Raw genomic sequence first — 14,531 nt, 5'->3', positions numbered from 1 at the left:
GGAGATAACAGGAGACAAGAGAAAAGAACTTGGTTAGGAACAGGAAGAATGGTTTGTTCATCCTGCCCAACTAAAGGTATATTCAGAGAACTTTCCAGCATGTAAGAGTAATAGGCACAAGCTACAAGGAATTCTACTTCTTGATGCTTTCTCTGTGTCTTCAGTTGCTTTTCTGACTTTATTTTTCAACTTAATCTAAGTGGGTAATTGTGGTCTACCTGCTTATGAATTTTTACTTCTATAGAATATTGATATTTTTTCTTTAAAAATAACTCCATAAAGAGTGTGTCACGTGGGAGTTTTTTCTTGAATGTACCAGGGCTTTAACAATTATGTTAGTTTAAAATAAAAGATTCCCTAGGATCATTGCCCTAGGCTTATAAACTTTAGTAGTGTATCAGAATCATCTAGAGGGATTTTAAAAACAGATTATTGAGTATTGAATCCACATTTCTGATTCAGTAATTCTGAGGTTAAGACTGTTGGCATTTCTATCAAGTTTTGAGATGGTGCTAAAACTGCTGGTCCTACAAGCATTCTTTGAGAACCACTGCCATACAGCATTGGTACAGAAGTATGAGACAGAGCTGAATCTAATCCATGTTGAATGAACAACTTGTTGCTTGTAATTCAACATTTACTTGTTGGATGGGCTCCAACAATGATCATTTAATGTAGTACTGTTTTTATTTTATTTTTATAGATTGGAGCATATGATCAACAAATATGGGAAAAATCTGTTGAACAAAGAGAAATCAAGGTAACGAGTTTATTTTGTATATTCTATAAATTGATTATTAACCACAGTTAATTTAATATCTTTCTGCAGACCTTTTAAGGTACAAATTAATATTACTCATTCTGTCCACACTTATGTAACAAAGTAAAGTCTTTTATGATGGTATATTCATGTGTCTTTACCTCTGATTTTTCTTTTTGGGATCTTTAGCATCTTTCTGTTTTTTAAAAATTTAATTTCTAATTATTATTTTTTGTCAGCTTTTTTCCTCTTTCACTTGTCACCTTATACTTCTAGTTTACTTTTCCTCCCTTTTGATGCTGTCATTGCTCTATACAGTTTATTAAACTGGTAAGTGTTTCAGGATTTTTCCCGCCTGAGTGATACTGTGCAAACGCTGTTCTGCTTAATCGAGATCTGCTTTTTGGTGCTACTAACAATGACTTGGACGCAAATAGAATCGCTGAAAAGTTGGTCATTTTTGGAAAGAATTAGGAAAGTAAAACATTAATTAAAATGTTTCTGTAGTTTGCAATTTCTTCTTGAACATGTAATCATTTACAGTGATAAGATGTCCTCATAGGCTACCTTGCTAGCATGAAAACTATTTTTTAACTAAATTTGTTTTGTTTCTCAGCAGTCACATCTTTTCAGTAATAAGATTTATATTTTTCATTTGCATAGATGATACTAATCAGTGTGTTCCTGCACGAGCTAAACTTAATATTGGCCCAGAGAATGATATTTTAGTTGCTTTATATTTTGTACAAAAAGTTTACATTAAATTGAAAACCCATGTCTATATTTGCTTAAAAATCTGTCAAAAAAAAATCTAGTGTTTAGACAACTTAGTCATCTGTAATAAAGAGCAAGACTCTACCATTTGTCAGTTTTAATCTTTGATCTTCTGTCATGAAGAGTTAATACAGTCAACAAAGTTGCAGTGAGCACTTGCTGTGTCTTAAATATAGGATTAAGCCATGGGGACAAAAAAGATAAAGTATACCATAATTATGTAGATGAGATACATGATTACAAATGAGATAAATTCAGTTAAGAGAGGGATGAGTAGTTCTCTCTTAGGGTACAAATTTGGGAAGCACCGCTAGTGAGGTTAGGAAAGATTCACAGAGGAAGTGACTCATGAGTTGAGTTTGACACACATTAGGGAGAATGAGGAAAACATTCCAGACAGAATGAAGAGCTTATGAAAACAGACATGATGGAAGGAGCATGACTGACTCAGGAATCCTCAAGGAACTTGATGGGTAATAGGTTGGATGGAGGAAGGCAATTAGAGTGATGTGGAGAAAAACAAGAAAGGAAAATGAAGTCAGATCTTGAAGAGGCTTAACTGCTTTACCCAAGAATCTAGACATAATCTAGAAAACAACAGAAGAGACATGAAAGAATTTTAAGCAGAAAAAGTTACCTGGTTAGGTTTCTATTTCAGCAACTTTACTAAGGCAGCACTAAGTATGATGGGAAATATTAGAAGAGGAGCAGATACGTAATTCTGTTTTAGAAATATTCAGGTGGTACTTGGCAGAGAGACTGGGGAGTCCTCAGTATTTAAAGTATGTATGTCTGTATATATGTATACGTATGTACCTGTGTGTTAAGTCGTTCAGTTGTGTCCAACTCTTTGTGACCTCATGGACTGTAGCCTGCCAGAGTCATCTGTTCATAGAATTCTCCAGACCAGAATACTGGAGTGAGTTTCCGTTTACTTCTTCAGAGAATCTTTCAGACCCAGGGATTGAATCGGATCTCTCACATTGCAGGCAGATTCTCCACGTGTATACTTATGAAAGTGAAAGTCTCTCAGTTGTGTCTGACCCTTTGTAACCCCATGGAATGGTCCTTGGAACTCTTCAGGCCAAAATACTAGAGTGGGTAGCCTTTTCCTTCTCCAGGGGATCTTCCCAACCCAGGGATCAAACCCAGGTTTCCTGCATTGCACATTGATTCTTTACCAGCTGAGCCACCACGGAAGCCCAAGAATACTGGAATGGGTATCCTATCCCTTCTCCAGCTGATCTCCCCAGCCCAGGAATCGAACCAGGGTCTCCTGCATTGCCAGCTGAGCTACCTATGTGTGGGTGGTTTTTTGTTGTTCAGTCGCTAAGTTGTGTGCCTGGGTGTTATGTATATTATATATGGTATACATTATACAGATACGGCCATAGGACTCAGTGGATTTACATTGAATGATGAGAGAAAAAGGCTGAGAACAGAACATTGGGAAACAAGATTTAACGGATAGGTTTATTTTTTAAAAAAGAAAGAAATGTAAGTGAAGGAGGAAAGAGAAATGAGAGATCATGAAATAGTAGTCTGAGAATATCACACAGAGCTGGAATAGTCAAGAATATTAGCAGAGAGGTCTATTAAGATTCTTTAAAATGCTCTTTGACAGTCTTTAACTTGTTGGGCAAGAAATGTTAACTACCTTAAGAGATTGTGTTACCAGTTGGCACATTTGGATGTTTTTGAAATTAACTCCCCACCCCAAATCTATTTATCTATCTATGTGCAATTTTTTAGCTTTAAGTGCTCATCATAGATTACTATTTTACTTATGAATCTCCTCATTTTTAATAAATCTATTTTAATGCCTAAATAGAGGCTAAGGTAAGGGAGGATTATATCAGTTGGTACTTGGTGTGCTGGCAGGATGAACTTAGGGAAGGCTAAGACTTATAACTTGTTTCTGAAATATGTCTCCTTTTAAAGATAATACTTTGAAATAGTAACTGAAGAATTAAAACTTACTTTTGTTATTTTGCATTAAAAGGCTCAATTTGTTGACAAGCCTCCAAGCACATTCCATTCTTATTAAATGTTCTATTGGAAGCAAGCTATTTATAGTGTAAAATAATTTTGTATTTATTCTATGGAAGGTAGAGAAGTTGTGTAACTGTGGTGTATTAACGTTGATACTTGATTAAAAAAACAAAAACACTGTACCTGTTGTGCTTAGAGAATACGATAACAAATGTATTGACTTTGTCCTTTTATATAATTAGTTCTTTTATTATCTGTCAAAGCAGTGAGCAACAATTAAAGGAAACCATGAAAATATATTTCTTGAAAATTGTTTTTATATAAAGACCCTAGCTGATACTGCTAAAGTGTAAAGTCTCTTGTAAATTGCAAGTTATTTTTTTCTTAAACATTTTAGAAATTATAACTGAAAACTATAGTTTTCTGTTCCCCTTGACCCAAATTTAAAAGTAAATATGGACTTTCCCTGTTTTAGTACCCACTAGAGGGCTACCATCTATGGGGTCGCACAGAGTTGGACACGACTGAAGTGACTTAGCAGCAGCAGCAGCAGAGCTGTAAAGTTTCAACAAAACAAACTATGTTGTTTCAAGTCATTAAAGGGATGGGGGAAATTAAATAGGATTTCCAGAAAGTGAAACTGTGGTTAGTATATAGTTCAATAATATATATTCAAAAAGAATATATTATTTGAATTCTTGACAATTATATTCATAGTACTTGATTATTTCTACTTTCTAGTTAAATCAGTAGTTTAAAAAATCTTTCTAAAACTAAGTTAGTGTTTGTTTTTTGTTTGTTCGCTTAAACTTCTTGAAGGCTCATAATTTTTTTTTAGTACTGAAAGCTATTCTGTTTTTAAGTGTAGTTTACTCAAAACCAATTTAAAGTTGTCCAACTTAAAAATATCTACTTAATTAGAATCACATGTTATAAATGCTGACACCTTGGTACTAATATCTTTTGTTTTTGTGAATAAAGTCACTAATGTTAGCAGATTTATCAGTAATAATTTTCTATATCCTTTTTTTTTTTAACCCTTTAAATACTCTGATAGGCTACCTTGAAGGGTAAGTTTTGTCAACTCTGCTGTGACTTTATAATGCTATGACTTTACAATGTAGCTCAAAATTATGCTATGACTTTACAGTGTATAATAGTTCAGATGGTTTTAATAAAATATAAAGTAGGAAATTAATCACATATTTAAAAGGCCAGGTAGAATAAGCATATTGAAAACAACATAATTGCATAAATCAAAATACTTTACTGTTTCTCTAATAAGGACTTGAAGTTCTTAAAACAGTCTTGAGGAAAAGTTTAGGTATACAGCAGTAAATTAGGCTTGAGATTTGTTATAAACTTTAGCAGTAAGGTTATTTTCAAAGTGCTAGAAAAACAGTTTATGAAAGAAGTAAATGAAAAATATGTTATTGGTTTCAAATTTGTTGGCACTAATAAAGGTAAAATAGCATAATAAACTTCATGCCAAATTTAAATAGTGTTTGATCAGTGAATTTTTTCTTTAAAAATGTTTTACTAGTTTACCTTTCCAATTTGCAAAATATTGGGAGTGATTTACAGTCTATGAGTGACACTATCATGACATTAAAATGGGAAATGATGTACAAATAGTTGTTTTTTGTGTTGTGCAGTAGTTAATGTTCTTTCAGCTCATCGTGAATGCTGATTTAGTGAATACTGACTGTTGTTCTTAGGAGAAATACAGAATTAAGTTCCTGTAAGCTCCTAGTCACAACACTTGTCAGCTAATCAATACATAACCTTGTTTAAATGACATTTATTTAATATATGGTGTTGATTCATTAACACTGAACTAACAGGAAACATCTCATGTCTGAACAGAGCTTATCGAGCACATTTTCTCAGTGAGCCATGTCACAGCCTTCATGCACTTAGGAACACTAGACCACCTGTGAGCATTATCTCCGGACCATTTCAACACAAAATTACCAACAGAAAGCAAAAGATTTGACACTGAATAGATTGTGAAAAGGAACTGAAACAAGAGAGCTAACCAAGAAGGCAGAGTGATGCTTTGTTTGATCTCAGCTGGGAATGTGAACATTGAGTGACTCAAATTGTTTGCCGCTCTCACTGTCCATGTCTGCAAATGACTGCAAACAAAATCACAGCAAATATTGATTTTAGGGACCAGTTAATTTTAGCATATAGGTGAGTTTGCAGGTATGGAATCTATGAATATCAGGATTGACTATATGTAAGATGATCATGGCTGTGTATTCAACTCTGACCCTTTCTTTTGTTTTTGTATCTGTGAGTAGTTTGCAGCTTCACACGGACAGACCGTTTGAAGGAGTTCAGAGGTTAATTGCATCTTGATTTCAGGATACAGTTTTGGTTTAAACATCTCAGTTAATTTTGAGCTCAAATGTCCTATTCTCTGTTTCAGATAAAAATGTTACTTGATTAAATTTTTATTTTAAGGGATCATTATTACTTAGATTAGGACTAAATAAAGAATTTACTTTACAGATACTTGGTTAATTGAATGAACAATAAACAAATCTTTGAAATATTAGGTCATCTCTCAGCACTTGGATTCCAAGAGTTTAGCCTGGGCTTCTCCAATTCTTAACATCTTAGTCTTAAGTTCTAAAGTGTAATTTATTTTTTGATAGCTTTTTTTCATTGATTTTGATCTCTACTTCTACTCTAACTCGGTACAGTGATGCAGAAACTTAGTGTTCAGTAATTCCAAGTTGTAACTAATTCATTTCATGATTTCTGCCTTCTCCTTCCTTCTCCTCCTGGGCATGGCATCTAAGTTATGAGGTGATAAGGTGGCATTGTGGTCTGGTTAGTGGTTGGCATGTGAAGATAGTGGCAGCCCTGAGATGTGCATTGTCCTCTCTGGTCTCACCCTACATGTTGGCATCTGCTAAGAAGTCTGCATTCCTGTCTGTCCTTAGCTCTGTGACCACTGCTTTCTTCAGCATTGCCTCCAGCATCACAGCTTAAAAGCCCTTTAGGGCCACTGTTCTCCCAGCCATCTTCAGCACTTTCCTGTGCAAAACAAGGGCCACCTCAGTCTCCTGGACCATCTCAGGCTGTACATTTAAATTGGTGGTGATAGTCCTTTGTTTTAAAATTAAGCTTTTAGTAATAAACAGACCCCATGTGTTACATACATCCCTAAAGTTATCCTTTTGGAAATAATGAAATTTATTACACTACTGTTGTGTTCCATTTGTCACAAATATATGTGTTAGTGTTTGTCCATTATATTAAAGTTTTTCTTCTTAATTAAAATCTTTAGGCATTGATTTTGGGTATTAAAAATGCACATGTGTTGAATTTCAATACTACTTTTTTGCTGAGTTAAAATTGACATATAACATATTAGTTTCAGGTGTGAAACATAGTAATTAGATATTTGTATATATTGAGAAATGATCCCAACAGTAAGTCTAGTTTAAATAATCATTCCCATACATACTTACATATTTTTTTCTTGTGATAAGAACTTTAAAAATCTACTCTGTTAGCAATACTACTTTTAATATGTTACAGGGGTTAAGGAATAAACCAAAGAAAACAGCGCATGTCAAACCAGACCTCATAGATGTCGATCTTGTAAGAGGTGAGTCTTGAATAACCAAATATTTAATGAAATTAGAAATTGTCCTCGAAGGAACAGAGTTCAAAATGGGTTAGATTTATGTTTGTAGAAATAAAAGCAATGTGAGGCTAAATGCAGTTAGAAGTAGTATTAAAAAAGAGAGAGTGGAGACCTTTAAATACTATTGACTAGTCTTTTCTCTCACTAAAAATCATTCCAAGTAATAAGTGTAAAAGAAAAGCAGCTCGTATTTGCTTAGCAAACTATAAATCTTGTTATAAACATTAAAGTGGTATTTTTAATTCCTAACTGAAACTGACATTTGAAAATTGTCTTGTATTTATAAAATATGTAGGAGAAATTTTGCTGTTATTTCAGTTAAAAATAGTTCTTTTCAAAGTACCTGAGTCAGTATGATGGTATGTGTGATGTTTTTAAAAATGTTTCCTACCCACAACTGGACAGTTGACACCCATAGTACTAAAGAAATATTATGTTGTATTGTTCTTCAGATGTTAAAATTTTTTTCTTTAAGGAAATTAAAAAATAATAAATGTTGTCTTTCATTTTGCATTACTTCTCTTAGGGTCTGCATTTGCTAAGGCAAAACCTGAAAGTCCATGGACTTCTTTGACTAGAAAGGGAATTGTTCGAGTTGTATTTTTTCCCTTTTTCTTCCGGTGGTGGTTACAAGTAACATCAAAAGTCATCTTTTTCTGGCTTCTAGTCCTTTATCTTCTTCAAGGTACAACTAAATGAAAGAAATGCATTTTGCTTTTAACTTTCAGCATGTTTTTTTTTTTGGTTAGGATTACTAAGGCTTTGTTATTTTTAAAATTTATTGTTAGTTTGGGGTTAAAAATGTTGTTACAAACTGGTATATATAATTTAACCAGAACCAAAAGAAAATTAGTATTGTGTGAATTCTGAAGCACTTTCAACATGTTGTAGGAATATTGTGGACTTTCTTGAGTTTTACACATTCATAAGTAAATGGCCTGTATCTCGTGCCTTTGTTGGCTTTCTGTGATCTGTAATTTCTGGGAAGTGAGCAACTCTCATTCCTGTAACTCTTGTAATTCAGTCATTTGTGTGACTTCTTCATGAGGATTTAGTACGGCTATGGTGCGGTTATCCCTCTGATAGGAACTCTAACTCTGTGTAAAGCCCCAAAATTCTGTTACTTATTTTTATTTTATATTGTACTATATTTCATTTACAGTGTTGTGTTTGTTTCAGGTGTATAGCAAAGTGATACAGTCATATATATACATATGAATTAACAAATGCAGTTCCCGTCTTTTGATGGGGTGCTCATGGTTTATAACATAAATGGCATTATTTTGAGAGAGGGATAACTTAGGTATCGTATTGGGTTTTTTTTTTTTCTTTTTGCAGCTTGAGGCAGTTGTAAAATAACTTAATGTAGCTTTTTACAACTGTGTATTCTATAGTATTTTTTCATTTGGTGAAATTTTAACTGTTAATGTTTTTGGCATTGTGCTTTGTACCATTTATTAAATAAAAATTTTAGGAAAAAAAAGTTTAAAAAAGCAGTTATTTTCCAAAATAATTTTATGATAATTTGAATGTATGGATTGCTAAAGAAAAATACAAATTGAGAGGATTTTTAGAAATTACAGAATCTCTTCCAAAGGTACCCCTACATATATGGACACACGAGTCTGTTTTTATGAAGCCTTAAGGTTCATTCTTCCTTTCTCAGCAGTATTCTTTTTTTTCCTCTTAACCACTGTGTTCTGAGACTGTCATTCTGTATTAAAATTCTGTGTACCATGTACTGTTCTAAGAGCTTGTCACAGATGCTCATTTAATACAACCATCCAGTGAAGCATGGGTACTATTAGTATGCCTAACCTATAGACATGGGACCTGAAGGACCTGCAGGTCCAAAGTTACATACTCAGCAAGTATGGTGGTCCAGGTTCAAATCTAAGCAGTCTGACTTCAGAATCACATGCTTAATACCTTTGTAATGTTGCATCCCAGCACAGCAGTGTCACTCTAACAAAGCAACAATTTTAATTTGGTTGATACCCTTTTAGTGTTTTTAATATCTTATTATTTTTTTTAAACACAATTGTAATCCTGAGGGGCTTCCCTCATGGCTCAGCTGGTAAAGAATCCACCTGCAATGTGGGAGACCTGGGTTTAATCCCTGCATTGGGAAGATCCCCTGGAGAAGGGAAAGGCTACCTAATCCAGTATTCTGGCCTAGAGAATACCATGGATTGTACAGTCCATGGGGTCACAAAGAATTGGACATGACTGAGTGACTTTCACTTTCTTTCTATCAAAAAACACTAAGTAGAAGATAATATCTTTTAAGTAAATGAAAACAATAAAAATGAAAGACATATTTAGGTTATTTCTTTTAAGCTTGTGTATATCTTATGTACTTAAGAGGGAGTGAACTTGAAGTTATCCTCCAGTGTTTTCTAGTTTACCTAGAGGAGAACACTTTATTCGAAAGTGGTCAGAAATTGCGATTGCTTATTAGAGTAATAATCAGTACCATTCATTGTAACTACTGTGCCTTGTACTTTTTTTGATATTATTGCTTTATTGTATTTGAGGACAAATAAGTTTCCAGTGTAATTAGAAGGTCGTATATTGTGGCTGAAATTCACATATTGGCTTGCCTAAATTAAATAGTGAGCATAGTGTAGGTCAAGCATGAAAAACAGTTATTTTTCAGTTCCACGGCGGAGTTTAACGTTATTAGTGTTTATAAGTGTTGGCCACTGAAAAATTCCCTGGTAAAGCTTAGTTTAAAAAGTGCCTTAATCTGTTTCAAGTCACATAGCCAGTGACAAAGCCATGATAAGACAAACCCTCAGCAATCTGAGTGCCTTTAGAAACCCCTGTGCTTCTGCCTCTTTGCATATTGAGCAGAGTATAGCGTTCTGAATTATGTCCTCATTCTCTATCCCATCTTCTTGTCCTGAAGAGGAGAAAGAATCGTGTGCAGTCAGACGGGGTTTTACATAACTACAGTTTTTCACTTCAGTCACATGCCTTTTAAATATCTCAACTATGTATTTTCAGCTTCATCCTACTTATTGCTTATGTCATTTCTCTCCTGGATCACTGCCAAGGGCCCTTATGTCTTTTATACCTTTTGGGCTTCCCTGGTGGCTTGGTGATAAAGAATCCACCTGCCTTTCAGGGGACATGGATTTGATCTTTGGGTCAGGAAGATCCCCTGGAGAAAGAAATGGCAATCCACTCCAGTGTTCTTGCCTGGGAAATCTCATGGACAGAGGAGCCTGGGGGACTACAGTCCATGGGATCACAAAAGAGTCAGACACGACTTAGTGACTAAACACACACACATGCATTTATCTTTTACATTAGAAATCTAAACCAGCCACTCAAGTTCTAAATCTTAATTATCATTGCCTTCAAGATAAAGAGCCAGTGTTTCAGTCAGTCTCTTAAATTTCTCAACTTTAACCAAAAAACTGGTTCTGTGCTGTTTCTTAAACATTCTGTGCCTTTTTTGGTAGCTTGTATGTTTTGGGGGTAACTCTTTTTGCCTGTGTAGCCCTTTCCCCTTTTATTTACTTAGTCCACTACTTATCTGTGAGTTAATTAACTTTTGAGAATTAGACATTAGAATTCCTTCATACCTCTCCAGTTTACATCATTTTTATGTGTCACAGATATTGCTAGTCTACTCTGGCTGCTGTAATAAAAGACTACAGACTGAGTGCCTTAAACAACAGAAATTTATATTCTCATGGTTATAGAAGCTGGAAGTTTAAGATCAAGGTGCTGTTAGGGTTGGTGTCTGTTGGAGGTTTCTTTTCCTGTCTTGTAGATGTCTACCTTCTTGCAGTATCCTCACATGGCCTTTATTCTGTGTATGAGCTGAAAGAAATCTGGTATCTCTAGCTCTTATAGCAGCACTGGTCCTTTTGGATTAAGGTCCTACCTTTATGATTTTATTCAACCTTCATTACATCATATAGGCCCTATCTGTTAAGATAGTCATGTTGGGGGTCAGCACTTTAACATATGGAATGAAGGTGGAGAGCACAATTCAGTTCATTACAGGGGTTTTAATTATTTCTTTTTATGTCCCCCTTTTGAGGAGGGGGTGTCTGTGATCTTACCAGGGATGCTTTTAGGTTTACATGTATCTAGTTTTCATTGCAGTTTTTAGGTGTGTACTTTAGAGACCAGGTTGGCTGTTAGTTTGTTCCAAGAGTTCATTTCTGAATGGCATGATTAGCCAGGGGCAAAGAAGTCTTGAAGAGCTTGTCTGAAATAACTTTTATACTCATTGAAATTTAGAAAAATAATCTGGCAAAGAACAACGTTAGAACAGTTTTTAAAGTTTTGAGGACATGACTATCAGATCTATAATTAAATGTATTTTCTTTCCCTTTTTGTAGTTGCCGCAATAGTATTATTCTGTTCCGCTTCTAGCCCACATAGCATACCTCTGACTGAAGTGATTGAGCCAATATGGCTGATGCTGCTCCTAGGAACTGTGCACTGCCAGATTGTTTCAACAAGAACACCCAAACCTCCGCTGAGTACAGGGGGTAAAAGAAGAAGGTACTGTCTGTTTAAAAGTGATCTTTTTGTAGATTTCTGTAATTTGAATCCAGGATTGTTCTTGAATGAAATGTTATCTTGACAGTGAGCTTCAGTCAGAATCAGCTATTGAATAGTTTATTTGCTTCAGAGCCGTTTTGAGACCCCATACCTGTTTGTTTTTGTTTTCTTTCTTGAAGCTCATTGCTGAGGCACGTGATGTCAATGTAGGGAATATATGTTAGTTGGAATTGCTAATAATTTCCACTATTACAGAACCTTGTACTTAAAAGATGCTTTGGCAAAAACAAAAGTCAAGGAAATTTTTTAGCTAAATTCCATTTATTATATGTCACTTGAAGCTGTTTAATATTGCCCTTTAATTAAGTAAGCATAGCAAGTCTTACTGGCCACTTAGCACAATGAAGTTCTGTTTTAAGGGTCTTTGGGAACAATTTATCTTTTGAATATTGTTGCTAAGAGATTGTGACATTTGCTGTTTTGGAATATTGATTTAAGCTCTTTATTTAAAAAAAAAACCTAATTAGATAAGTAGCACTGCTGAACAGATAGATTATCAGTCTCTCCAATTTAAATTTTCTTCTTCATCTGCAAATAAGTGATATTCCAATAGGGAAGGGGTACTTCTGTAAATATCTGCCTAGTGCTGTCCTTGCAACCTAGTGTCCAGTGACTTGTCAGTATGAGCAAGAAACAGTATCTTAACATTTATAGAAACTGGTCTTGTATATGTACTTAATATTTGGCGTAACTTTTATGCATCAACCTGAATTTCACTGTGTATTAGAGTTCCTGTGTTTATGTTTTCCGAATTTTTAAATGTACTGTCGAGAAAGTGGTTATTAAATTTTAAAGTTACCTTCCACTCTTAATCTCTTCTAATGAAGGAAATTAAGAAAAGCAGCCCATTTGGAAGTACATAGGGAAGGAGATGGTTCTAGTACCACAGATAACACACAGGAGGGAGCCGTTCAGAGCCACGGTACAAGCACCTCTTACAGCGTTGGCGCTGTCTTCAGAGATCTCTGGCATGCTGCTTTCTTTTTATCAGGGTTTGTATTTATTCAAGACTTCCTATGGCTTAGAAATGCACTGTCCCTTTTTTGGCACTACAGTCTTAATGAATACTACTGATTTTGAATATGACATTCCTGTTGTGGATTTTATTTTTATAAATTATAAAGCTATATATAATGAAAAAAATAGAGACCATAAAATTCACTCTGAGATATACATATATATATGTAAATATATATTTACATATATATATTAATCTATATGAGAATGAATATATACTATCAAAGTATATTTAGTTAGTATCTTTTGATTTTAGTTTCTTTTGTGATTTCTCAAGTACTATTTCTACTAAATTGCTTATTTAATCTTCATCAGCACTAAAGGACAATTTGGCTTTGTTAATATAGCATGTGAGTTGTATGACATTTTTTAAAAATCTGCCTCAATTACCTAAAATTATCTGAAATAAAACATATAGGTATAGGTATACATACTGTTACTTGAAAGAATAAAATATATACTATAATACCAGATTCTGTTTTTTGTAGTTTGGGTTTTTTATTTAGCTTGTGCCATAATAAAAACTGATGAAAATCGCTAAGTTAATAAGTCAAGAAAAGGGATATTGCAAGTAACTGATTTTCAGTCACTTTTGGTAACTTCTCTGCTAGTATCATTGTTTTATCAATTTGTGATTGTGTTCTTATGATAAAGTTTATCATGGACTATATAATTACAGTGCGTGTAATTAATTATATAATTAATCAGTTATATCCTGGGCGTATTCTTATTGATAGTAATTTGGGGAGAAATTTTCACAGATTTTGATAATTTGCAGTAATGTGGCATTAAGTTGATTCTCTGACTTTTCAACCACTTAGTCTTGTAGAAAATACATATTTTATCTCAGTTCACTTCAGTTGCTCAGTCGTCTGACTCTTTGCCACCCCATGGACTGTAGCACGCCAGGCTTCCCTGTCCATCACCAACTCCCGGAGCTTACTCAAACTCATGTCCATCGAGTCAGTGATGCCATCCAACTATCTCATCCTCTGTCGTCCCCTTTTCCTCCTGCCTTCAATCTTTCCCAGCATCAAGGTCTTTTCTAGTGAGTCAGCTCTTCACATCAGGTGGCCATAGTATTGGAGCTTCAGCTTCAGCATCAGTCCTTCCAATGAGTGTTTAGGATTGATTTCTTTTAGGATCAACTAGTTGGATGTCCTTGCAGTCCAAGGCACTCTCAAGAGTCTTTTCCAACACCACAGTTCAAAAGCATCAATTCTTCAACACTTAGCCTTCTTTATAATCAAACTCTCACATCCATACATGACTACTGGAAAAACCATAGCTTTGACTATGTGGACTTTTGTTGGCAAAGTAATTAATGTCTCTGCTTTTTAATATGCTGTCTAGGTTGGTCATAGCTTTTCTTCCAAGGAGCAAGTGTCTTTTCATTTCATGACTGCAGTCACCATCTGCAGTGATTTTGGAGCCCCCAGAAATAAAGTCTGTCACTGTTTCCATTGTTTGCCCATCTATTTCCCATGAATGATGGGACCAGATGCCATGATCTTAGTTCTCTGAATGTTGAGTTTTAAGACAGCTTTTTCACTCTCTTTCAATTTCATCTAGAGGCTCTTTAGTTTTTTTTAGTTTTCTGTTATAAAGGTGGTATCATCTGCATATCTGAGGTTATTGATATTTCTCCCGGTACTCTTGATTCCAGCTTGTGCTTCAGCCAGCCTGGCATTTCCCATGATGTACTCTGCATATAAGTTAAATAACCAGGGTGACAAT

The 14,531-nt window shown here is 34.6% G+C and overlaps 1 protein-coding gene across 8 annotated transcripts in view; it reads left to right on the top strand.

The window, feature by feature from the left end:
• The window catches only part of PHTF2 (putative homeodomain transcription factor 2), a 138,020-nt gene that overhangs the window by 75,866 nt on the left and 47,623 nt on the right, over positions 1–14,531 (top strand). For 7 of the 8 annotated variants that reach the window (XM_055420689.2, XM_088834076.1, XM_055420685.2 and 4 more), the window contains 5 exons: positions 704–760; positions 7,082–7,151; positions 7,717–7,875; positions 11,552–11,717; positions 12,605–12,769. In XM_055420689.2, the coding sequence (XP_055276664.1) occupies positions 704–760; positions 7,082–7,151; positions 7,717–7,875; positions 11,552–11,717; positions 12,605–12,769 (617 nt within the window). Of the gene's footprint in view, positions 1–703; positions 761–7,081; positions 7,152–7,716; positions 7,876–11,551; positions 11,718–12,604; positions 12,770–14,531 lie in introns of those variants that run through there. The other variant, XM_055420693.2, reaches the window with a different exon arrangement.

The sequence above is a fragment of the Moschus berezovskii genome, chromosome 3 (genome assembly GCF_049115385.1).
Source record: "Moschus berezovskii isolate FMDL1 chromosome 3, NW_MosBer_1.0, whole genome shotgun sequence".
Taxonomy (NCBI): Eukaryota; Metazoa; Chordata; class Mammalia; order Artiodactyla; family Moschidae; genus Moschus; species Moschus berezovskii.
This window is presented reverse-complemented; position numbering and strand designations above follow the sequence as displayed.